We start from the raw sequence: 25,104 nt of genomic DNA on the forward strand, positions 1-25,104 counted from the left end.
CGCATCCTCCCCATCATCCCACCCCCGTCCCCGCATCCTCCCCGCATCCTCCCCATCATCCCTCCCCCATCCCCGCATCCTGCTCGCATCCTCCCGGACCCCCGCCGTCCCCTCCCCGTCTCCCGGCGCCGCCTCGGCTGTTCGCCCCGCAGCCGCCAGAGGGCGCGGCGAGCCCGAGTCGCCGTCCCCGCTCCGCCCGCAGCCGCGCGGCCCCCACGTCCCTCCCTCGGGAGGCCGCGCCCCCCGTCCACCGCCTCCTGCGCCCTGGCTTTGCGCTGGCTGTTCCCTCTGCAGGGACCCTCTTCCCACTGCGGTCACCACCCGGGTCTCTATTCAAGCGCCCTTCCCAGCCGCGTCTCCCCCGCCCCCCACCCCCTGCGGCCCCCTCGGCGCGAACCTCTAGCCCGCCTATGGTCCCCGTTGACTCCGGTCCCTCACCCCCATGTCAGTTCCCCACAGGCAGGGGTTTTGACTGTTTTGTTCGTTGCACAGGGTAGGTGCTTATTATAAACGTTTGTCAAATGACTGGCTGAATGTTTGTTTACGTGCGGCGGCACCCCATCAGGACCCCTGCATGCCCCGCGTCAGCTCAGAGCCCCGCAATCAGTAGGAGCGCAGCAAATGTTTGCTGAATGACTAATGAACTGAGCCCGCAGCCGGGCCCGGGCGGACTCGGAGGAGGTGCCCGGCTTCCGCAGGGACCCTGGTCAAGCGGGCAGCTGACTACGGCCGCAGGGCTGCGCCTCCCTCGGTCCCTCCCGGAGATCCGTTCTCCGTGGGACCCCTCCTCGCCGGGTTCTCACTTCCCCCAAGCCGACCCCTCTTGCTCCCCCTCCAGGGGTCCCCCAGCCCCTAGAGCGTGAGCCCCGCCCCCAGGGACCCCCCCGTCTCTCTAGGGACCCCCCCCAACCCCGTCGGACCCCAGCCCCTCGCCCCCTCCTTCTCTGCTCACGCGGGTCCCCCTCCCCCACCGCCCTCTCTAAGGATCTCCTCGCACCGGCCCCCCAGAGTCCTCAGTCCTACGAGACTCCCTCCCTCCGCCCCTGCGAGGTTCCTCAGACCCCTCTCACTCGCCTCCCTCCTGGAGGAGTCCCCACCCCGGCCCCGCAGTGTGACCCCTCCCCGCCGCTCGCTCCGCGCAGGCGCAGGGCGGCCCGGGCCCCCCCAACCCCCCCACGCGGCGGCTGAGGGGCGGGGCGCGGGCTGGTCCGAGGCGGCCGCGGCTCCATGGGGCTCCTGGGGCTGCTGAGCCTGCTGCACTCGGCCTTCTTCGGGGACCAGGTAGGGCGCGGGGGTCCCGGCCGCGGGCGAGGGGTCCGACCCTGGGCGCGGCTGGGGCGGGAGAGCCGCCGCCCGGGATAGGGTGCGGCCGCGGGAACGGGGGCCCCGGCGGCGGGGGGCGCACGGGCACGCGCACCGAGGCTCAAGGGTCTGGGGTCTCGCGCAGTCTCCGTGGAGACCGTTGCCGGGGAAACTGCCTCAGGATGCTCGCGGGGCTGGGGGCCCCTCCCCCGCGCCGCGGTGACCCCCTCCCCCCGGTCTGCGCAAGCGCGGCCTCGCCAGGCTCGGCCCTCGGCCTCTGAGGGGGACCCCCGAACTCCTCCCCATGTCGCGGACGCGGAGACCGGCTGGGGCGGTGGGGGCTGCGGCGGGGGCGCGCCGTGCTAGGCTCCGGCCCGCACAGGCGGGTAGGGGGACCGGGCCACGCCCTGCACCTCTCTGGGCCTCAGTTTCCCCTTCTGGGCGCCGATCGTATGGCCGACTCCGACGTTCGCTGAGGCTGACGTTCATAATAATACCCCACCGGGCCCAAGCGCTGTGCTGGCCTCCATAATCGTCTGAATCCTGGGGCTGTAACATCCCCTACGTAAGGGGAAACTGAGGCTGGGGTGCCGCGGGGCGCCCAAGGTCACGCCCCGAGCGGGGCCGGAGCCGGAGCGCGGGGCCGAGGCGCCCGCAGGGCACGCGGCTCAGAGGCCGCAGGGAGCTGTCCGCGGTGCTGACGGGGCTGCTCGCCCGCCCCCCAGCCCGGGGAAACTGAGGCCCAGAACGGTGGTCGGGGGACCCACTCGGGTCGGCATTCGGGGGCGCGGCCTGCACCGGCCGCCCCACCCCTCCCCCACCTCCAGTGGCAGTCCTTCCTCACCGGTCAGGGCCCTGCCCGGTCACCCAGCCCTCACCCCATCTCTGTGGTCGCGAGACGACCTGGTGCCTTCCTGCTCCCCTCTGGCCCCCACCCAGCTCCGAGTGGGGGGCCCCCCTGACTCCGCCCCCAGCCCCTGGCACAGCGGAGGCCCCGTGGGGAAGGGCGGGGCACCAAGGGCGCACAGACACCCGAGGTGAGGCTCAGAAGGCCGGAAGACAATCCTGAGTGACCCTACAGTGGGCCGCCCACGTGCTGGGAGGGCGGGGGAGGGAGGGGAGGGTCTTGGGGTGAGGATGAGGGGAAGCGAGCCCGTGATTCCACTTTCCCATGCAGAACCCGGCAGCGGTGGAGGATGCAGAAGATACCAGGGAGGGAGACCGGGAAGGGGCCCCCCACTGGGCCTGGGCACTGTGCCATGGGGCGGGGGAGCTGTCTCAGCCCCCTGGAGATTGGGCTTGGGGTCTTGGGGGGCTGTAGGATTTCCCGAGGCTCTTGTGGTTCTAGAATTTCCAGTGATGTCTGAGTCTGGCTGTGGCTCAAAGATTTACAGGGTCAAGGATTTTGGGGGGTGTCAGGGATGTGATGTTCCAGAGACTCGAGGACAAGGCCATCTGGCCTTGGGGTCTCAGCCCCCATGTTCCCCCAGCCTTCCAGGCTCCGGCCACACCCAGATGGGTGAGGAAGGGAGGCCCAGGGCCTGGCGAGGCTCATGTGTGAACTGGGGCAACGTGCTCCCTCGTCTGAGTCTCAGTTTCCCCATGTGTATAAGGACAGGACTGGCCATTGCCCCCCCCCCGAAGTCACTGCCAGCTCTCAGGTTTGGCTGAGAGGGGTGTGGGGTGGAGTGACATCTGAGACTGGGAGGGGGAGGTGACACTTAGTTCCATGGGGTATGGGTCCACCTCCCAGCGAACAAAACTGGAACCTGAGGCCAGAGAGAGCCATGCCCAAGGTCACACAGGGACATCGAGGTGGGGCTGAAGCCGGGGCCCTGGGCTCTGGCCTCACCCCGCCCCCATACCAGCCTTGCCCAGTCTGCCCTGCTCTCCCGTGGTCAGCTCAGCCTCATGTCTCCTCCTAACCCCCCGGTCCAGCCCCACTGCCCGCTGTACTCCTCGGCCCCACCAGAAGCCCACACCCCTGAGTGGGCGCTGCTCTCTCACGGCTCCAGGCCTTGTACAAGCTGCTCCCTCCGCCTTGATCCCGTGGCCAACTCTTATTCATCCTGAAGAGGCCCAGCACGGGTGTCCCCTTCTCAGTGCAGCCATCCTAGCTCCTGAAAGAGCCCCCCTGCCCGTTGCACCTCCTCTCTGAGCCCCACTGGCTGGGGACGGCTGTGTCCCGCTCTGGAGGCTCCCGGACAGTCAGGCCTGAGTCCTCTTGGGGCCCCCAGCTTTGCTGACCGGGACACGAGGCCTCCTGCAGCAGACCCAGCATGAAATAGTGTGGTCCCCGGGCCCTGGGCTGCCCCTCCTGTCCTTCGTCGCACCAGCCCTCACAAAGGCTGCAGCCACCTCCCCATTTTATAGAGGAGCAAACTGAGGGTCTCACAGGGAACAATTTGCCCTGGCCCCCGCCCCAAGATAGGACAGAGGCAGGCCCCAAACCCGCGTCCCCTGGCCCCAGCACCTCTTTCTCCATCCTGCACGCACGAGTGCACCTGTCGGCAACAGGAAAGTCTGAGCCACAGCTGCAGGTGTGGGCTCTGGGTGTTAAACCCTCAAGTGGCCTCGGGGGACCCATCGAGAATCTGAGACAGCTGGGGACCCGTACTCTTGGGACCCCAGGCCCTTCCCTCCTCTGACTTCCCCCTGTGAGGGTGAATTAGGGGTGCGAGGAGGGACAGAGACACAGGGTGACAGAGATTGAGAGGCCGAGGGACAGAGGAACGTGGAGAGGATGCAGAATCAAGGCAGATGCCCAAGAAGGAGCTGACGCTCTGCCAGGGAGACAGGGAGAAATAGGGAGAAATGCAGAGTCCCGGGAGCTCCCACTGTGCTGCCCATCCCCCACACTCGTCCCCACCCCACCCCCCCGCCCCCTATGCCAGCCAGGACCCTGGAAGGTCCAGCCTGCATCCCGAGTGCTATCCCGCCCTGACCCATCCGCACAAGGCCGGACAGATCCGTGGGGAGGGGCTTCCTGCCGCTCCCCGGGAGCTTCCCTCCCCCCTCCCCTAAGATTCTGATGTAACACCCAGAACTGGATATTTTACTCTCAAATTCTGCGGATCCAGCCGCGGGAGATTCTAAGAGGCCATTCCACCTCAGAATGGGGTGGGGGACACGGGGTCGTGGTCCTCGGGGCGCCCCCTTCCCGTGGTGGGGGTCACCCCCCTGCACACGCAGCCCCTGGACCCGCGCGGAGGCCCCGACGCCCCACAGCCGCCGCCGGTCCCCGCCCCGGGCCGCCATTGGCTGTTGCCATGGCACCAGCCCGTCTTCCCGCGCCGCCATTGGCCGCTGCGTCTGCATCCCGCATCCCCGCATCCTCCCCCGCTCGCGGTGGTCTCGCCCAGCGCCTGGAGCCGCGGCGCCGCCTGGCCAGGCCCGGACTGGGCTTTGTCCGCCCCAGAGCCCCCCGCCCGTGCCCGTGACACACCGGAGCCCCGGAGCCCAAGCCCCGCAGCCGCCCCGGCCCAGGAGGGCCGGGATCTGGGCGGGGCCCGCGGAGCTGCGCCGAGGGAGGAGGACCCAGGCCCACGGCGCCCCCGCCAGCCCAGCCCGAGGGAGATAAAGTAAGCGGGCGCGCTTCCCTGGGGGGAGGGCAGGGGGCGCGGCCGCTGCCTCTGCCGGGGGTCTCCATCCCAACACACTCTGGAGCCTCTGTTTCTCCCGGGTGGAGCCCCAGGGGGAAACTGAGTCCCAGGGAGGTGGACGTCTGCGGCGCTGCAGCCATCCCCCGCACACACCCACTTACAGGCTTCAACACCCGGAGCCCCCAGGGTCTGCGGGCAGGCCTGCTGTGTGTCTTGGAGGCTGGTGCTGTGCCTCTCTGGGTGTCCATTGGATTAGAGGAAAGGGAAAGGCCCCCATGGGCCACGCCTGTGCCTGCCTCCCCTGAAATGCGTCCACTCACTACTCAATCAGTCGAACCCCCAGCTATTGGTGCTTTCCTGTCGGTGATGGCGAGCTCTCAGGGAGGCCCCTGATGCAGCCTGGGGTGAGGGGCAGGCAGGAGGGCTTCCCGGAGGAAGCTGCACCACCGGAGGGATGGCAGGTGTCAGGAAAGGTGCTCCTGGCAGAACTGCGTGTCAAAGGGCTGGAGGAGGAGTTGCCGGGAGGCGGGGAGGCAGGGGGTGTGTGGAGGATTGCGTCTTACGCTGAGGGCGCTGGGGAGCCACAGGCAGTATCGGAGCAGGCGAGAGATGGACTCCGACCAGTGACTTTCAAAGTGGCAGGAGTGTGGGGAGCTGGGGGAGGGAGGGTTCAGCTGGGCAGAGCTTGAGGGGCTGGTGGGAGTGTGGAGTTGGGGACCCAGGCGGGGATGAGGGGACACCTGGTGGGGCGCCTGCTGCCAAGCTCAGTCTGATGGGGATGCAGGAGTGACCACTGGATGTGGGGGGGTGAAGGTGTCCCCGGCTTGGCCTGGGCCATTGCATAAGAGCCCGTGAGGGTGGCCTGCGGGGAGGGGCTTGGGCAGCCCGGGGCAGGGCTCTGGGGTCTGGGTTCAGGGAGTAGGAGGGATACCCAGGTAGTTGGCGCTTCTCCTCGTGCCTCCCCTGGTTGGGCACAGTATGGTGGCCTCAGCCAGGACACAGGGCTCCAGCCAGACCCCAGGGATCTGGTCACAATCCCGGGCCTGATCCCCAGCTGTGACCCCCAACTAAGCCTTGGGCGGGATCCGTATGGGGTGGGAGGTTCAGGCTGTGGTCCCCAGGCGGCCAGCCTGCCCCCCTCAACACGCTGTCTCCCATTCTGCCGTCGTGTCTGCCTTGGAACCTGTGGTTTGCACCGTGACCACAGTCCCACCGGGCCCTCACGTCAGCCCATGACACTGGGCTGGCAGACCGAGTTCTCCCCATTCCTCAGACGCACCAGCCGACGCCTGCAGAGGGGGTGGGTCCACGCGCCTCCAGTGCACCCTGGATTTCAGAGCACTTCCTGGGGGCAGTGTCTGGGTTCCAAGCACGCCTCATCTGCCCCCTGGCCTCAATTTCTCCCTCTGGGAACAGCCTAATGGTGGCCCCTGCGACTCAGAAATGTGACAAGGAGGTCAGATGACAGGGCCAGGCATGCAGTATGTCCTCCGAGTGGGTTAGGGTGGCCTGACCCCATCCCCCACCTGGGGCCAAGCCCCTCACCCCTACTCCAGACCCAACTGTGCCCGAGGGTTGTTGGGGGGGGGGGCTTCTGCGGGTAGGAGAGACAGGAGAATAAATAAGCAGATGAATGAATGAGTGTGGCCAGGTGGGGAAGGGAGGGGGCAGGAGCAGGTGCCCTCCACCTGCCTCCCATGGGCATGGGGGTGCTGGCTGATTTGGGGAGGGGGCTCCTGGGGAGGAGGTGGCGGAGGGGATGGGCTGCCATTGGTGCGCCTCAGACAAAGGCGGAGGGAGGGGGTGAGCGCTGATGGGAAGGGAACAAAGAGGGAAGGGGGGCCGGGGGGGGGCTAGACGGCTCTGGCGGGAGAGCCAAGCCGAAGGAGGAGGCGCTGGCCAGCTGGACAGAGGGAGGAGGCTGGCCTGATCGAGAAAGGACAGGCAGACACACAAAGAAGCAGACGGCGGTGGCCGAGCCCGGGGGATGGTGCATGGGGTGCCGGGGGCCGCAGGGGTTTGCAGAGGGCTGACGGCAGGGGCGCCAGGCCACACAGGTAGCTACTCCGGTCCAGCTGCTGACGGAGGGGATGTGGGGGCTGCAGGGCGTCGGGGTTCCCGACCCCTAGGGTGACAGTGGTGAGCTTGGGTCCATCTGTCCCACTGTCCAGCTGCGGGCGGCTCCGCCATCAGCCTGTCCATTGCTTCCTTGGAGCCTTCATGGCATTCTTATTGTCCGTCGGCCGGGCCAGCTGGCGGCCTGTCCACCCTGCCTCCGGGCAGCTGCGCTTCTGCAGGGGAGGGCCTTGGCTGTCCATCCGTCCGTCTGTCTGCCTGTCTCTCTCTCTCTGGCTGTGAGTGTGTCTGTGAGCCTGGTGGCATTGGGCTGGCCAGTTCATGTGCTGATTTAGACCGTCAGGGGTTTGTCTGTCTGTCTGTTTGACTGTATGGCAGCCTGTCAGCACGCGTGTCTGGGAGCCTGGCGGTGAGGGCAGATGTCTGTCTGTGTCTGTCTGTTGGTCACTTGGGCATTTGGGCCATCTGTGTGTCTGAACACCCATCGGACGGCTCTGCCCCTCTGTCTCCCGTCCTCTGTCTCCCGTCGTCCCTACCTATGCCTGTCACTCCATCTGCCACGCCGTCTGTCCCCCGGATTCCCTGAGCCAGCACTGTTCTGCCTGCAGCGGTCCACACCAGCCACTCCTGCCTGTGATCACCCCCAGGGTTGGGTGTGAGGGCTGGGGCTTAGGTCAGGGGCTACCCCCTCCCCAGACCCTCAGGTGAACCCTCTGACCCTGTGGCCCCAGACGCTGCAGGAGCTGAAGATGACGAGCTCCGTGGCGCCCTACGAGCAGCTGGTGCGGCAGGTGGAGGCCTTGAAGGCCGAGAACAGTCACCTGAGGCAGGAGCTGCGGGACAACTCGAGCCACCTGTCCAAGCTGGAGACGGAGACGTCTGGCATGAAGGTGGGGGTGGGGGCTGGGGCGGAGGACATGGGCTGAGGTCACAGGGACAAACACCAAGGCACTGGACCCAGAGATGGGCAGGCAGGGCCTGGGGCATCCGGTGGGTGGAGTGGCCCCCCAGGCAGCCCAGGGTGGCGGCCGATGCGCCGGCTCTCTCTCCCGCCTTCACCTGCAGGAGGTCCTGAAGCGTTTGCAGGGCAAGCTGGAGCAGGAGGCCCGAGTGCTGGTGTCCTCGGGCCAGACAGAGGTGCTGGAGCAGCTGAAAGGTGAGGGGCCGGCCTGGGGGCCCCCTCTGCACACTGGGGCAACCGCTGGCCCCCCTCCAACCCCCAAAGGGAGCTGGGAGGAGGAGGGCCAGGGTGGGGTGCTGACCTCGCCCTCTCCCTCCCCGCCCACCCAGCCCTGCAGATGGACATCACTAGCCTGTACAACCTCAAGTTCCAGCCCCCAGCCCTGGGCCCCGAGCCCGCTGCCCAGACCCCCGAGGGAAGCCCAGTACACGGCTCCGGGCCCTCTAAGGACAGCTTTGGGGAGCTGAGCCGGGCCACCATCCGGCTGCTGGAGGAACTGGACCGAGAACGGTGAGACCGCGGGAACCTGACCACCCCGGGGCGGCTGTCACGTAGCTCCGCCCCCGCCAGACTCCGCCTCTGATTGGCCCACTGGCATATGCTCCGCCCACTGAGCCAGCCCCACCCACACCTCGTGAGCCACGCCCTGCCCGCGCGGCTCCCAGTGGCTCCTTGGCCTGGTTTCCTGGCCCTGCTGACCTCAGCTGGAGGACAAAGACGAGCGGGGCATTCCCAGGACAGTGGAAGGCTCCTGGGAGACGTCCCCAGGGGTCCCCGACACTCAGGCGTCACCAGGGACAGGGCTGTGTCCAGTGCCAGGGCTCACAGCCAGGCCTGGAGCCGGAGGGGCTCAAGGCGGCCTTTGTGGAGAGAGGGCTGCAGCCCAAGAAATCTGGGCCCGGGGCCAGCAGAAGGAGGCAGGGTCCGGGCCCCCAGCTCAGCTCGGCCTGGTTGTGTGGGGGTCAGATGGGGCAGTTCCAGAGTGGCCTGGAGTTAAGTTCATGCTCTGCTGTGTGACCTCAAGCAAGTCCCCTGACCCCTCCCAGCCTCAACCTTCTGTTCTGTAAGATGGGAATAGCAGTGCCTCCCCACAGAGTTGTTCAGAAGGGACAGTCTGTTGCACCTGGAGCAATCTGAGCCTGAAGCTTGCATTTGCGTAGGGTAGAGGGAGAGTATTAGCAAGTGTGGGAGAGGTGTTGGTCCGAACATTTCCGCCCCCCCCCAGAATCTTTCTCCAAGGACCAGAATTTACAAAGGCATTATCTTTTCTCCTTTTAATTAATTTTCTGCACCCCACCCGATTTATCCTGGCCCCACCCCCACCCCAGTGCCGCCGGGAGCGCCGTGGGTGAGACTTTGCCACACTGTCTATTAAACTTGCCACACCGTAAGCGCCCAACAAGTGATTACAAAAATAAAAGTTAACACCGCACATTGATGGTGCCCCTCTGGGAGCCCGCCCCCACCGACCTGCGCCCCCCACCCCCAGGTGCTTCCTGTTGAATGAGATTGAGAAGGAGGAGAAGGAGAAGCTCTGGTATTACTCGCAGCTGCAGGGCCTGTCCAAGCGCCTGGACGAGCTCCCGCACGTGGAGACGGTGAGCGCACGGGGGAGCCGGGGGCGGTCGGCCGTGCCCGGGAGCGGCGGGGAGGCCCCAAGCCGGGCGCCCCCTCACCGCGGCCCGCCCGCCTCTCCCAGCAGTTCTCGATGCAGATGGACCTGATCCGGCAGCAGCTGGAGTTCGAGGCCCAGCACATCCGCTCGCTGATGGAGGAGCGCTTCGGCACCTCGGACGAGATGGTGCAGCGGGCGCAGGTGCGGCGGGGCGGGGCCGGCGCGGGGGCGGGGCCGTGGGGCTGGGGGGCGAATCAGAGCGCAGAGACTGCTGTGGGCGGGGTCTCGGGTAATGGGTGGAGTTATTTGCCTGTGGGCGAATCAGAGTGCAGAGACTGCTGTGGGCGGGGTCTGGGGTAATGGGTGGAGTTATTTGCCTGTGGGCGAATCAGAGTGCAGAGACTGCTGTGGGCGGGGTCTGGGGTAATGGGTGGAGTTATCTTCCTGTGGGCGAATCAGAGCACAGACTGCTGTGGGCGGAGTCTGGGGCAATGGGTGGAGTTATTTATCTGAGGGCGAATCAGAGCACAGAGACTGCTGTGGGCGGGGTCTGGCTCAAGAGGCGGAGTCAGAGCGAGAGCCGTTTGTGGGTGGAGCCAGAGGAGGCGAAGGGCAGAGCTAGGGGGACAGTGGGCGGGGCCGAGTCTGAACCAGCCCTGGGCGTTGACTCAGGGCGGTGGGCGGAGCAAGACAAGGAGTGGGCGGGTCTGGAAGGATGGGGCGGGGCCAAGTAAAGAAGTAGGTGGGGCCTAGTGGGGGCGGGGCAAAGTCAGGGAGTAGATGGACCTAGAAGGGTGGGGCGGGGTCCTGAAAGTGGGTGGGGCCATATAAAGGATGGGCGGAGTCAGAGCCAGGGGCGGGGTCAGCCCTCGCATGCGCGTTGCTCCCTTGCAGATCCGTGCTTCGCGCCTGGAGCAGATCGACAAGGAATTGCTGTCTGCGCAGGACCGGGTGCAGCAGACGGAGCCCCAGGTACCAGAAGGGGCGGGGCCAGGGCCCTAGGGGGTGTGGCGTCCCCAGGCAGGGGGGACCCCCAGAGCCCTACCCAGGGTGCAGGCAGCCGTCTGCAGCCCCCACCACATGGTCAGGGGAGTGTGGCTGGTATCAGCAGCCTGGGCACTTGGTGGGGTGTTCTCAGGCAGAACCCCCAAGTATGGCATTCTCCCCACAGGCCCTGCTGGCGGTGAAGTCGATGCCACTGGACGAGGACACGGAGACTGAGGTCCCCACGCACCCTGAGGATGGTGCCCCTCAGCCGGGCAACAGCAAGGTGAGAGGGAGTCCAGGTGGGGGGCGCTGAGCGGCAGGGGTGGGAGCGGCCAGCTGGGTTGGGATGTGCAGTGAGGTGGGCCCTGCACCCCTGCCGCTTGTGGAGCCCCCTCCCTCCCCATGCCTCCATCCAGCGTCCCCAGGTGTGGGAGGGCCACCTGGGGAGGGGCTCCTGGGGAGGCTTATGGGGCCAGCACGCGGTCTGGGGCCTGGCGAGGTGGTTGGGGACACGGGTCTGTATGTCTGGGAGGCAGTCTAGACTGAGACGAGGGCCCGCCCCTAGGATGAAGCCAGTGGGGTGGGCATTTGGCCTTGATGGGCTGGGGGCATCTCCGCAGTGACCGATCCCCCCAACCGTCTCCTCCGATGTGTGTGGTTGCCCCTGAGGGGATGCATGGTGAGGGCAGTGGGGGTGAGAAGGTAATTCTCCTGGGCTGGGGGCACAGGACTCCCACAGCGTTTAGGGGGATCACCAGGGGTGTGGGTGCCCCTGGCTGGGGAGGGTAGGAGGGCTGGTTGGGGCCCCGTGAGCCCGGTGGGGTTCCGCACCCTGACTCCATCCCCGCCCCTCGCAGGTGGAGGTGGTCTTCTGGCTGCTATCCATGCTGGCGACGCGCGACCAGGAGGACACGGCACGCACGCTGCTCGCCATGTCCAGCTCTCCCGAGAGCTGTGTGGCCATGCGCCGCTCGGGCTGCCTGCCGCTGCTGCTGCAGATCCTGCACGGCACCGAGGCCGGGCCTGGGGGTCGTAACGGGAACCCCGGGGCACCGGGAGCCAAGGACGCGCGCATGCGCGCCAACGCGGCGCTGCACAACATCGTCTTCTCGCAGCCTGACCAGGGCCTGGCGCGCAAGGAGATGCGCGTCCTGCACGTGCTGGAGCAGATCCGCGCCTACTGCGAGACCTGCTGGGACTGGCTGCAGGCCCGGGACGGCGGGCCCGAGGGGGGCGGCGCCGGCGGCGGTGAGTGCGCGGCCTCGCCAGCCACCTCCGTGCAATGGGCACACAGCCTGGGCTTCCCGGGAGAGAGGGCGACATTGGCATCAGTAACAGCGGCCACCGGCCTTTGCTGTGCACCTTGTCTGTGCCACGTGCCGGCTGAGGCCTTATGGGGACCTTGTCCGGACAGATGGGCAGAGAGATAGCCATGGGCGACCCTGGTTGTGCCTGATGCAGGGCAGGTGCTCAAGAAACAGTGACTAAGCGCGTGGATGGATGTGGGTAACACAAGAAACTGGGCGCAAACTTTGAGATTCCTAGTTTTTGCAGCTGACTGCAAAGTTAACCGATGACAAAGGTACCCCCTAAAGATGCTGAGCCCCAGGCACAGCCTCGCCTCCCTTCGCACCCGGAGTGAGGCAGGCCCCCCCTAGTCATTTCAGAGAGATTGGTGCAGGAGGCCGGCTGGTCTGGAGGGCCCCCCGCGTGCCCAGCATGCGCCGTTTGCAAAGCTCTGAGGTCTTTGCAGGCCTGCAAGGTGAAGGAGGCAGGGAGGGGCAGGGACCCCCCAGGGACATTCCTGGAGTGGGAGGGCTCTGACCCCGTCCCCTTGCCCACAGCCCCCGTCCCCATCGAGCCGCAGATCTGCCAGGCCACGTGTGCCGTGATGAAGCTGTCCTTCGATGAGGAGTATCGCCGGGCCATGAACGAGCTGGGTGAGTGTCCCCCTCGTCTCCTCCGTGAGTTGCCCCCCGATTTGGCCCCGAGGCCCAGAGCAGGCTTTCAGCCCAGATGGTCCTGGGGCTCCAGGGACAGGCAGGCAAACAAGCCAGCTTAATCCACGGAATGGGACCTATTGGGTGGTTTGGGGGAGGGGTGACCTTGCACAGTTCCAGCTTTGGGAGCCTGACGACATCTCTTTTTCCATATAAAGTCATCGGAACGTGGACCAAGGAAATACCAATGGCCAAAATCCATATCCATCTGCTCAGTTTTCCTCGAATTATTACAAACTGAGAGAGCACTTCTCACCCAACAGATGGTCAAACCCTCCAAGGTTCTGTGAGGTCCCCTGTGGTCTGGCTGCCGAGGGAGAGCGCCATTGGGGCAGCCTTTCCGGAGGGGCGTTTGGCCACACGGGCACTTACAAAAGGGCCCTTTTGAGTCTTTCCTCCCCCAGCTGGTACCCACAGAAAAACGGGGGAGGCAGCAACCAACCCAAATAAAATGCCCAATTCTGGAAACAACCTAAGTGTCCAACAGGAGGGGACTGGTTAAATGAGGGGCACATTATGCAACCACTTAAGCTCCCAAGGCGTCGCTGGGCTGCACAACGCGTGCTGAGGCTGCGGTGTAGACACAGGAGAAAAAGGACGGCTCCTGGGCCGCGCTTCCCGCCGGACGACGCGGGGCAGGAAAGGAACATTTCGGCTGTCATTGCATCCCCTCCGACCTTAAACATTCACACTATGAATTTATATCACTTTCATGTTATAAAACAGCGGTTCCCAAAGTGCGGCCCAGGGAACCCTGGGGGTTCCAGACGCCCTTCTAAGAGGTCCACAAGGTCACGGGTGCGTTGAGCGTAACTGGAGGGCAGGCTCTGCCTTTTTCAGTCTCCTGTTTCTCCAGTGCACGTGCATTCACTGGGGCCTTCGGGACCCTGGGGTTTAAAACCACTTTCATTTCTAGGGTGGTAAATATGGAGGGCTCCGGCCCACATGAATGAGAACTCTTTGGGGTCCTCGAAAAATGCTCAGTGTACAGGGGTCCCGAGACCCAAACGCCTGCACAGCACTCGTGTCTGTGAGGACCCCCCGGCTGGGCTGTCCCTGGTTCCGTGTCAGGCCCGCGCACTCCAGCTCCCAGACCTCCCGCCCTCTTGTATGTTCTTCCTTCCCGGGGGCCCCAGGAGCCGAGTTTCCACCTTAGGAAGCTTGAAGGCCTTCGAATCTTCCGCCTAAAACTGCCAATAATGTGTTAAAAAGTTTTTAATCATGGTAAAATATATATAACATAAAATTTACCATCTTAACCATTTGAAGTGCACAGCTCACTGGCATGAAGCACGTTCACGCTGTTGTGCAACCATCCCCTCCATCCGTCCCCAGAACTTTCTCATCTTCTCAAACTGAAGCCCCGTCCCCATCAGCGTCACTCCCACCCCCTCCCCAACCCCTGGCCCCCACGAGCCCGCTCTCTGTCTGTGGATCTGCCTGTTCTGGACGTTTCACACCAATGGGATCACATACCACATGGCCTTCTGTGTCTGCTTCTCTCCCTGAGCGTCGTGTGTTCAGGTCTGTCCACGTGCAGCTGTGTCAGGGCCTCCCTCCTTTTCACGGCTGCGTAATATTCCACCGTGTGGGTGGACATGTGTGTGGATCCGTCACCCATCCGTGGACACTCAGGTTGCTTCCACCCTTCAGCTGCTGTGACCCAGGCTGCTGGGAACATGCTGTGCAGGTTTCCTTAGGAAGTTTTTGGACACGGGTTGCTAAGTCCCTTCCCCACACTGGCGTGCCCATCAGCACACGTGCTGGACCGGCCCAGCCCCGAGAAGGCCCGCATGGCCTCTGTGGTCTTTGCTAAGTGAAGAGAGAGAAGGGCTCCCCGTGTTCAGGGGGCAGGTTCTCTCCCTCCTCACGCTGGCCATTCCCCGCGTTCCTTCACTGTCTTGTAAAGTCTCCTAGCTTCCTGGGGGGGAGAACTGTGTGTGTCACAGTCATCGGCCAGGAGCCCGAGGGCACAGCCCGCCCGGCCCTGCCTGCAGCAGCTCGCGGTCTGCTGGTTTTGGGGGGCGCGGTTCTCGTTGGGCTGTCAGGGGGTCTCCTTGAGGAAGTGACTCTTGAGCTGGGAGCAGAAGGGGAGCCAGGAACCTGGGCAAAGAACAGGAAAGAACATCCCAGACAGAGGGAACGGCTCGTGCAAAGGCCCGGTAGCTGGAGGAAGCCTGAAGCGAGGCTGAGGGCTGCAAGGAGGCAGGTGGGGAGGTCAGAGGGTGTCCAGGAGACCGTGCGGGCAGGCTGCCTGGAGGAGGTATCCTCGGAGTTGGGCCTCAAAGGTGGACTTGAGGGGGCAGATGGGGGGCGGGATGCGGGGGAGGAGGCATGAGGGGAGAGGCCGGGAGGAAGGTGGGAGGGGTCTCGGGGGCGCCCGCCCGCCCCCAGCCTAGCGCTCTCCCGTGTCCCCGCAGGCGGGCTGCAGGCCGTGGCGGAGTTGCTGCAGGTCGACTACGAGATGCACGGGATGACCCGGGACCCACTCAACCTCGCCCTGCGCCGATACGCCGGCATGACCCTCACCAATCTCACCTTTGGGGACGTCGCCAACAAGGTGCCCGGGGCGGGCGGGCGGGCTTGGCGCTCCCCCGGGCAGAGCCTCGCTCCACCTCATCCCAGCTCGGAATGGCCTGAGGGCTGGGAGGCTGGGTGTCTGCTGTCCGAGCCTCAGTTTCCTCATCTGAGCAGCAGGGTGACTGTGCTCCCTCCCCTGCGGGGCAAAGATGAGGCTCCGGCTCCAGCACACAGTGGGTGCTCAGTTACTGCGGGACAGAGCCGGAAGGTGGGGGGGCCGCCCTCGTGCCCTGGCCCCGCCCACCATGGTGTGGCTCCCGTGTCACCTGCAGGCCGCACTGTGCGCGCGCCGGGGCTGCATGGAGGCCATCGTGGCCCAGCTGGCGTCCGAGAGTGAGGAGCTCCACCAGGTACGGGGCTGGGGGACCTGTGATGGCGTCTCCCCCCGAGTCTCTGCAGCCCTGCCACACGCGGGGGGTCGAGGGCAGGGGTGTGGGGCCACCTCGGGAGCCCAAGCCCCGGTCCACGTCATCTGCCCTCCGCCTGCCCAGGTGGTGTCCAGCATCCTGCGCAACCTCTCCTGGCGGGCTGACATCAACAGCAAGAAGGTGCTGAGGGAGGTCGGCAGCATGACGGCCCTGATGCAGTGTGTCCTGAGAGCCACCAAGGTGGGCCGGGGGTGGAGCGGGGGAGGGGGGAGGGGAGGGGGGAGGGGGAAGCAGCCCCAGGCCCAGGGAAGAGGGAGCCGCCCCGGCTGTTTAGTGCAAGTCACAGGGCGGGGAGACACTCATGACAGGTGGTGAGTTCTCTGTCTTGGGAGGAAATCAAGCCAAGCACGTACAGCTAAGCAGGTGGTGTGGCTTCACGCAGGCCTGGGGCTTCCACCCTGGCAACCCTAAGACCTCGTGAGGGGCAATTTCATCACTTTTTACTTTGATCAGACGATGTATCTGGTGCCTTGCCTTCTGGCCTCTGTTGGCACCTCGCCTGAGAGGGCTGGGGGGGGCCGCTGCCTGGGCCTCACCGCTGACCCCCTCCCCTCACCCGTGCCCAGGAGTCCACCCTGAAGAGCGTGCTCAGCGCCCTGTGGAACCTCTCGGCGCACAGCACGGAGAACAAGGCGGCCATCTGCCAGGTGGACGGCGCCCTGGGCTTCCTGGTGAGCACGCTGACCTACAAGTGCCAGAGCAGCTCGCTGGCCATCATGGAGAGCGGCGGCGGCATCCTGCGCAACGTGTCCAGCCTCATCGCCACCCGCGAGGACTACAGGTCGGCCCCTGGTCACGGGCGCAGAGGGCATGGGGTATGGACACTCAGGTGCGGGCTGGGGCCAGGGCCGGCCGGTCCACTCGGTGGTCCTCCTGCACGTGGATGTCCCCGATTTGTCCCCTGGGAGTAATTGTCTTAGTATAAGTGTATCCCAAATGTTGCGTGGGATGTACTTACACTAAACTTTAACTTATTAAAATGAAAATACGTGGGGGCTGGGCCAGTGGCGTAGCGGTTAAGTTCGTGCAGTCCACTTTGGCAGCCTGGGGTTTGCAGGTCTGGATCCTGAGCGAGGACCTACACAGCACTCATCAAGCCATGCTGAGGCCGGGTCCCACATAAAATGGAGGTGGATGGGAACAGATCTTAGCTCAGGGCAAATCTTCCTCACCAAAAACAATAATAATAAAAAAATAAAATAAAAAAGAAGATGATTGGCACAGATGTTAGCTCGGGGCCAATCTTCCTCACCAAAAAAATAAAATAGAGAAAGACTGACACAGATGTTAGCTCAGGGCCAATCTTCCTCACATACACACAAAATATAAATAAATAAATAAATAAAAACATTGTTTTCTAATAATAATACTTCTTCTTTATTAAAATATTTGCTAAGTAATATTAATAAAGTATACTTATTCTTTATTAAAACAACTATTTACTAGATAACATTATGTATTAGTTAATAAATAATATTTACTAAATAACGAGTAATGCTTCTGACATACGAAAATACATTACATTTATATTTATAAGTATATTGCATATATTGCATCATATATATTTGTGCTAAGGACTTTATTTATTGAAATAAATAAAACATTTATTTATTAAACAGCGCTAACAATTAACAAATACTACTTAGCATTTTTAAAAACAAAATAAAACCTGCCTTTAGTATAAGTATATCCCAAATATCACACGAGCTACACCTGTGCTAAAACGAGATCTACTCAAAGCAAGCCTTATTTCAAAAGTTAGACATGCTCAATTTATTAGTAGGATTATTTAATAAATATTTTGCTTGATTCAGTGCATAAAAATTTAGTGCAAGTCTCCCCCATTCAGTATGTGGGATATACTTATGCTGTACGTGGACTCCTCTCTTCTGAAACTGGCTTTCCCTGGGAGCCTTGGGTTGCCCTCGCTGCCCCCGGTCTTGGGGGTGGGGGCGGGGATGGGGGGGATGGGGACCGGGTGGGGGGCGGGGATGGGGGCGGGGCTCGGGGCCCGGGTGGGGGGTGCCCACGCGGGCGGCCTCGCTGACGGCGTGCCCTCAGGCAGGTGCTGCGGGACCACCACTGCCTGCAGACGCTGCTGCAGCACCTCACGTCGCACAGCCTGACCATCGTGAGCAACGCGTGCGGCACGCTCTGGAACCTGTCGGCCCGCAGCGCGCGCGACCAGGAGCTGCTGTGGGACCTGGGCGCGGTGGGCATGCTGCGCAACCTGGTGCACTCCAAGCACAAGATGATCGCCATGGGCAGCGCCGCGGCCCTGCGCAACCTGCTGGCCCACCGGCCCGCCAAGTACCAGGCGGCCGCCGCCGCCGTGTCCCCGGGCGCCTGCGCGCCCAGCCTGTACGTGCGCAAGCAGCGCGCGCTCGAGGCCGAGCTGGACGCGCGCCACCTGGCCCAGGCGCTCGACCGCCTGGAGGCGCAGGGCCCGCCAGAGGCCGAGGCCGCCGCCAAGAAGCCGCTGCCGCCGCTGCGCCACCTGGACGGGCTGGCCCGCGACTACGCCTCGGACTCCGGCTGCTTCGACGACGACGACGCGCCCTCCCTGGCCGCCGCGGCCGCCACCGCCGAGCCGGCCAGCCCCGCCGTGCTGTCCCTCTTCCTGGGCAGCCCCTTCCTGCAGGGCCAGGCGCTGGCCCGCGCCCCGCCCGCCCGCCGCGGCGCCCCGGAGGCCGAGAAGGAGGCCGGCGGTGAGGCGGCCGTGGCGGCCAGGGCCAAGGCCAAGCTGGCGCTGGCGGTGGCGCGGATCGACCGGCTGGTGGAGGACATCTCGGCCCTGCACACCTCATCCGACGACAGCTTCAGCCTCAGCTCCGGGGACCCTGGGCAGGAGGCGCCTCGGGAGGGCCGCGCCCAGTCCTGCTCGCCCTGCCGGGGGCCCGACGGCGGGCGGCGGGAGGCGGGCAGCCGGGCTCACCCGCTGCTGCGGCTCAAGGCGGCCCACGCCAGCCTCTCCAACGACAGCCTCAACAGCGGCAGCACCGGCGACGGGCCGGGTCCCCGTGAGCACACGCGGCCCTGTCAGCTGGCCGCGCTGGCCGAGTACCGCGAGGGGCCCCCGTGCACTCAGGCGCGGCCCAGCCGCCTTGACCTTGACCCGCCGGGGGCCCAGCCCGAGCCGGCAGCCCAGGACGCCGCGGCCGCCGACGCCCGCGTGCGCACCATCAAGCTGTCGCCCACCTACCAGCACGTGCCGCTGCTCGAGGGCGCGGGCAGGGCGGGCTCCGGGCCGCCAGGTGCAGGGTCCCGGAAGCAGGCCTGGCTGCCCGCAGAGGCCCTGAGCAAGGTGCCGGAGAAGCTGGGGGCGGAGGCGGCTGCGCTCTGCCTGTCCCGCTGCAGCTCCCTGTCCTCGCTGTCCTCGGCCGGCCGCCCGGGGCCCAGCGAGGCCGGGGACCTGGACGACAGTGACTCGTCCCTGGAGGGGCTGGAGGAGGCGGGCCCCAGCGAGGCGGCGCTGGACGGGGCCTGGCGGGGGCCGGGGGCCGCCTCCCTGCCCATGGCCATCCCGGCGCCGCGGCGGGGCCGGGGCCTGGGGGTGGAGGACGCCACGCCGTCCAGCTCCTCGGAGAACTGCGTGCAGGAGACGCCGCTGGTGCTGAGCCGCTGCAGCTCGGTGAGCTCGCTGGGCAGCTTCGAGAGCCCGTCCATTGCCAGCTCCATCCCCAGCGACCCGTGCAGCGGGCTGGGCAGCGGCACGGTCAGCCCCAGCGAGCTGCCCGACAGCCCCGGGCAGACCATGCCGCCGAGCCGCAGCAAGACGCCGCCGCCGGCGCCCGCGCCCCCGGGCGAGCGCGAGAGCACGCAGTTCAGCCTGCAGTGGGAGAGCTACGTGAAGCGGTTCCTGGACATCGCCGACTGCCGCGAGCGCTGCCGCCTGCCCTCCGAGCTGGACGCGGGCAGCGTGCGCTTCACCGTGGAGAAGCCGGACGAGAACTTCTCGTGCGCCTCCAGCCTCAGCGCGCTCGCCCTGCACGAGCACTACGTGCAGAAGGACGTGGAGCTGCGGCTGCTGCCGCCGGCCTGCCCCGAGCGGGGCGGCGGGGGTGGCGGAGGCCCCGGCCTGCACTTCGCCGGGCACCGTCGGCGGGACGAGGCCGCTGGCCGCCTCGAGGGGCCGACGGCCGCTGAGCAGGAGCTGGAGCTGCTGCGAGAGTGCCTGGGCGCGGCCGTGCCCGCCCGGCTCCGCAAGGTGGCCTCGGCGCTGGTGCCCGGCCGCCGCGCGCTGCCGGTGCCCGTCTACATGCTGGTGCCCGCCCCGGCCCGCGAGGACGACTCGTGCACTGACTCGGCCGAGGGCACGCAGGCCAACTTCTCCAGCACCGCCTCGCTCAGCGACGAGACGCTGCAGGGGCCCCCCAGGGACGCGCCCGGCGGGCGTGCGGACAGGCAGAAGCCCGCGGGCCGTGCGGTCCCTGCCAGGCAGGTGGTCGGGCACCGGCACAGGGCGGGGGGCGCAGGCCGGAGCTGGGAGCAGGCCCGGGGCGCGAGCAGGAGCCGGACTGGGCTGGAGCTGCCCCTCCGCCGGCCCCCGAGCGCCCACACAGACGGGGATGGCTCCCACGCGGGCCGGGCGCGTGGGGACGGCGCCCTGCAGTCGCTGTGTCTCACGACGCCCACCGAGGAGGCCGTCTACTGCTTCTACGGCGACGACTCGGACGAGGAGCCGTCCAGGGCGGCGGCCACCCCGCGGCGGCCGTCCGCCATCCCCCGGGCGGTGAAGAGGGAGCGTCCAGCGGGCAGGAAGGAGGCGCAGGCCGTGCCCAAGCCTGTGCCCAAGCCTGCGCCGCCCGCCCGGGCCCAGCCCAGCCTCATCGCCGACGAGACGCCGCCGCGCTGCTCCCTGAGTTCGTCCGCGAGCTCCCTGGGCGAGCCCGAGCCCCCAGCGCCAGCAGCGAGCCGGCCCCGAGCCCGCGAGGTGGCCGTCACCAAGGACCCCGGCCCGGGCGGCGGGCTCGCCGGCTCCCCCAGCCCGAGGGCCCAGGCGGAGCTGCTGCGGCGCGGCATCGGCTCAGCCCTGCCCAGGCGCCGACCCCAGGCACCAGCCCCGCGGCGACGCAAGCCCCAAGCCGCCCAGCCGGACGAGCGGCCGGCAGACGGGGCCCAGGAGCGCGGCGAGGAGGCAGCGGGCTCAGATCACGCCTCAGACCTGGACAGCGTCGAGTGGCGCGCCATCCAGGAGGGCGCCAACTCCATCGTCACGTGGCTGCACCAGGCGGCAGCGGCAGCGGCCACCAGCGAGGCCTCGTCTGAGTCTGACTCCATCCTGTCCTTCATGTCGGGGCTCTCAGTGGGCTCCACCCTGCAGCCCTCCCCGCACAGGAAGGGGCCCCGGCCACGGGCGGAAGGCCAGGCCGGCAGTGGGGTGCGGCCAGAGAAACGGGATGCGGCCCTGGCCCAGCGCGGCAGCGGGCCCCGCTCATCCTGCGGCCCGGAGAAGCCACGAGGCGCTCAGAAGACTGTGCCTGGGGTGCCGGCTGTGCTCCGGGGCCGGACGGTGATCTACGTGCCCAGCCCAGCCCCCCGGGCCCCCCCAAAGGCCGCCCCCAGCCCCCGTGCTGCACCCAGGAAGATGGGACCCCCCAGCCCCGCGCAGCCGGCAGCCCCCACCAAAGCCCCCGGGCTGGGGCAGCCGCGGTCTCGGAGCCTGCACCGGCCGGGCAAGATCTCGGAATTGGTGGCGCTGAGCCCGCCGCAGAGGAGCGCCACACCACCCGCACGCCTCGCCAAGACCCCCTCGTCCAGCTCCTCCCAGACCTCCCCTGCCTCCCAGCCCCTGCCCAGGAGGTCACCCCCCGCCACCCAGGCTACGGGGCCCCTGCCCGGCCCCGGGTCCTCAGCACTGCCCAAGACGCCGGCGCGGGCCCTGCTGGCCAAGCAGCACAAGACGCAGAAGTCGCCCGTGCGCATCCCATTCATGCAGAGGCCCGCCCGGCGGGGGCCGCCGCCCCTGGCCAGGGCAGCGCTGGAGCCGGGCCCCAGGGGCCGGGCAGGGGCCGAAGGGGGGCCGGGCGCCCGAGGGGGCCGCCTGGGCCTGGTGCGCGTGGCCTCGGCCCGCTCCAGCGGCAGCGAGTCCTCCGACCGCTCGGGCTTCCGGCGGCAGCTGACGTTCATCAAGGAGTCGCCGGGCCTGCCGCGCCGCCGCCGCGCAGAACCAGCCACCTCCGCCTCCACCTCCGCCACCATCCCCGCCTCCCAGGGCGGCTCGCCCCGCCGCGGCCGGCCCGCGCTGCCCGCCGTCTTCCTCTGCTCCTCGCGCTGCGACGAGCTGCGGGCAGCCCCGAGGCAGGCCCCGGGCCCCCATCGGCTCCCTGCAGCCCGGCCCGGCCCCGGAGAGCGACCGCCGCGGCGCACCAGCTCCGAGAGCCCGTCGCGCCTGCCCGTGCGCACGCCGGCCGCCCGGCCCGAGACGGTCAAGCGCTACGCCTCGCTGCCACACATCAGCGTGGCCCGCAGGCCCGACGGCGCGGCCCCCGCACCCACGGCCGACGCCACCCGCCGCAGCAGCGACGGCGAGGCCCGGCCACTGCCCAGGGTGGCCGCACCAGGCACCACATGGCGTCGCATCCGGGACGAGGACGTCCCGCACATCCTGCGGAGCACGCTGCCCGCCACTGCCCTGCCGCTGAGGGGCGCCTCACCCGAGGAGGGTCCGGGCGGCCCCCCACAGCGCAAGACCAGCGACGCCGTGGTCCAGACGGAGGACTTCGTGGCCACCAAGACCAACTCCAGCACGTCCCCGAGCCTGGAGAGCAGGGAGCCCCCCCAGGTTCCGGCCAGCGGCCCCATCTCCCTGCTCGGCAGCGACGTGGACGGGCCCACCCCTGCCAAGGCGCCCGCCGCCGCCACCTTCGTCCACGAGGGCCTGGTGGTGGCCGCAGGGGGCTTCCCCGCCAGCCGGCACGGCTCCCCCAGCCGCTCGGCCCGCGTGCCGCCCTTCAACTACGTGCCCAGCCCCATGGTGGTGGCCCCCACTGACTCGGCCGTGGAGAAGGCACCGGCCGCCGACCCCGCCAGCCTCCTGGAATAGTGGCCTGGTCGGCCTTCCAGAACATCCTCTTTGGCCCTGCGGCCATCGGGCGGCCCCGAGGGTGGTCCCAGCGCCCACCCGAGCACCCTCCCCAGCTCGCATGGGCCTCCCATCTCACCCGCAGATGCTTGCTTCTGTGCCACGGGGGCTCCGGAGGGACAGGGGGCCGTGGGCTGGACCTCGAGTCCCAGCCAGGGAGGCCCAGGTGGGCGCCTGCCCCAGCCGGCCCCACGCAGAGACCACCCTCAGCCCCTCGGGCCCAGGCCTCAGCACGGCCTTCCCTCTGGGGAGGCAGAGGGAGGTGACAGCGCCCGCCCGAGGTGGGGGCCGGGGCTGGGGAGGGTGGCACCATGGAGCGCCTGCCAGAGCCTGGAGGAAGCCGGCAATTACAGCGGCGGCCGGGTAATTTGTTAATGACCGCTTTGCGGGTCTGTCTGCCTCCTCAGCCCCAGCGGGGGAGCCGGGGGAGGGGGGCGGCTGCGCCCGGCAGAAGGACAGCCCCACCTCCAAGGGTGCATTCAGGGAGCCGGGGACAGAGAGCAGGGAGGGCAGAGCAGCCTGGCCCCTCCCGCGCCCGCAGGAAGGAACAGGGAGAGCCTGGTGTGTGGACGATGAGAGGTGGCCACCCCATGTCCCTGCTGGTGGCCCAGGAGGGACCCCTGCTGAGTGGAGTCAGAACTGGCCTGGTGGGCAGGAGGCCGAGGAGAGTCAGGGAGCCCCCGGGCGCAGAGACCGGGCCCTGGCCTCTCCCTCCGCCCGTGCAGAGGGACGGGGACTTCCCCATGGATGGTCCTTCCTGTCTGTTTCTTTCCTTGGCGACCACGGAGCACTGGGCTCTGCGGCTCCCTGCCAGGCCCATGCCGCTCGCTCCTCCCCTCTGGGACAGCACAGCTGGGGACGGGTGGAACCCGTGCCTGGGAGGAGGTTTGGGGCCTGGAGCCCCGAGAGCCAGGTCCAGAAGCAGCGGCGAGATGGACGGGGACCACGAGGCTGGGGCAGCCGCTGGGAAGACCCCCTCTCCTGCCCTCCCCCCTCCCCTCTCCCCTGCTGGTGTGTGTGTGGCCCGGGCTCCGCTGGGGGACCCGGGTGCTCGTGCTGGGTCTCGGCCGAGGGCGCCCTCCTGCAGGAAGAGCCAGCGACCTCTTTCCTGCGGATCCGGTTCCGGGAGCAGCTGCTCCGGGCGGTGGAGCTGCCATCACAGCCCCGCTGCAGACCTGCCGAGGCCGAGACCGTGGGAGGAGACCCCCGGCCAGCTCACCCCCCTCTCTGGGAGGAGGGGAGGCGGGGCTGAGTCGGGGGAAGGAGCTGAAGGAGCCCATGTCCCGCCATGTCCCCCACTGTCCCTCCCTTTGCCCCACCCGCATGGAAGGAGCTGCCCTGAGAGCAGAAGTGTGTCCCTGGTGGGACTCTCCTCACTCAGCGGACCCCGAGCGCCCACGGACAGCGTGCTGCTGCCGACACGAGTGTCCCGCTGCCTGGCACCCCCGAGCCGCCCGTCCCGCAGCATGGACGCCAGGGCGGCCAGAGCGCCACAGTGGACCCAGCGGCCGGGCAGGCACCGCAGACGGCCGCATCTCAGCCGGTCCCCGTCACTGTCGCCGTCTGTTCGGGCCGGGACCGGGTGGTCTCCTGAGCTGCTTTTCAGATTTGGGGGCTGCCGGGCACTGTCCACTGTCCCACTCGCCACGGACGAGCCGCCCCCGGAATGGCCTGGTGCGGGGAGTGGTGGCAGACCCACCACCAGCTCACCTGGCGCAGCCACGCACTGTGAGACCCTGGGTGGTGCTCCTGCCGCTCTGTGCCTCAGTTTCCCCACGTGGGCCGTGGGGAGAACTTCCAGAGCTACCTCTCGGGCGGTGGTGTGACTGTGAGAGAGGCCCCTCCCCGCCCCGGGCCCTGGGCAGAGCGCCTTCCTGGAGGGCGTCTCCATGAAGCCTCGATCCCCTGGACGCTGCTCGGCCACCAGGCCACCCGCCAAGGGCACACAGGCATGGGGGCTACATGGGGACCCGTCGGCCTCCGGAGCACTCCTGGGTCAGCCCAAGGGGGACACCTGGCACCCCCAGCCCGTGACCTCGGCCCAAGGGCGATGGACACCCCCCAGCTGGGTCCTGAACTCGGGGCGCAGCATTGCCTCCCCCACTGCCCGTCTGTCACCCAGCCGGCGCCCACAGCCTGAGCCTGGCTGTCCTGGTCTGTTCCCTCCGCCCCCCGCGTCCGTGCCCGCAGTGTTACAGGACAGTGTAAATAGCGACAGCCCCGTCGGCCGCCCCACTATGTGTAAAGCCATTGTCCGCGGGCGGCGGCTGGCGCCGGCTCACGTGCGCCTTCAATAAACTGAGCTGTCCCATTGCGCTCCCGCTCTGGCTGCAAATGGGGGGACCGGGTGGGGCCCTGAGGTGGGCTCTGCGGGGGGCTCTGCAGGGACCTCCCACCCCAGGCAGCTCGGCCCCAGGTCCCTGTGCTGACCCCAGAGCCCCGCTCCCACCAGCAGCACAGAAACCAGTG

The 25,104-nt window shown here is 67.1% G+C and overlaps 1 protein-coding gene across 6 annotated transcripts; it reads left to right on the forward strand.

Annotated features, from left to right (window-relative positions):
- The first annotated feature begins 1,162 nt into the window (after positions 1 to 1,162).
- Positions 1,163 to 24,951, forward strand: APC2 (APC regulator of WNT signaling pathway 2). 6 transcript variants are annotated; one of them, XM_023646280.2, is made up of 15 exons: positions 1,163 to 1,281; positions 7,712 to 7,870; positions 8,046 to 8,136; positions 8,271 to 8,451; positions 9,431 to 9,539; positions 9,641 to 9,757; positions 10,451 to 10,528; positions 10,728 to 10,826; positions 11,401 to 11,791; positions 12,388 to 12,483; positions 14,964 to 15,103; positions 15,396 to 15,473; positions 15,615 to 15,731; positions 16,118 to 16,332; positions 17,613 to 24,951. In XM_023646280.2, exons 1-15 carry the CDS (start codon positions 1,228 to 1,230, stop codon positions 22,594 to 22,596), a joined length of 6,909 nt encoding a protein of 2,302 aa, XP_023502048.2. In that variant the 5' UTR covers positions 1,163 to 1,227; the 3' UTR covers positions 22,597 to 24,951. The 6 variants fall into 6 exon arrangements, with proteins under 6 accessions (XP_023502048.2, XP_023502049.2, XP_023502050.2 ...); XM_023646281.2 differs by having other exon boundaries at positions 9,644 to 9,757; XM_023646282.2 differs by lacking the exon at positions 1,163 to 1,281 and adding an exon at positions 4,662 to 4,883.
- The last annotated feature ends 153 nt before the right edge of the window (positions 24,952 to 25,104 follow it).

The sequence above is a fragment of the Equus caballus genome, chromosome 7, assembly GCF_041296265.1.
Source record: "Equus caballus isolate H_3958 breed thoroughbred chromosome 7, TB-T2T, whole genome shotgun sequence".
NCBI classification, from domain to species: Eukaryota; Metazoa; Chordata; class Mammalia; order Perissodactyla; family Equidae; genus Equus; species Equus caballus.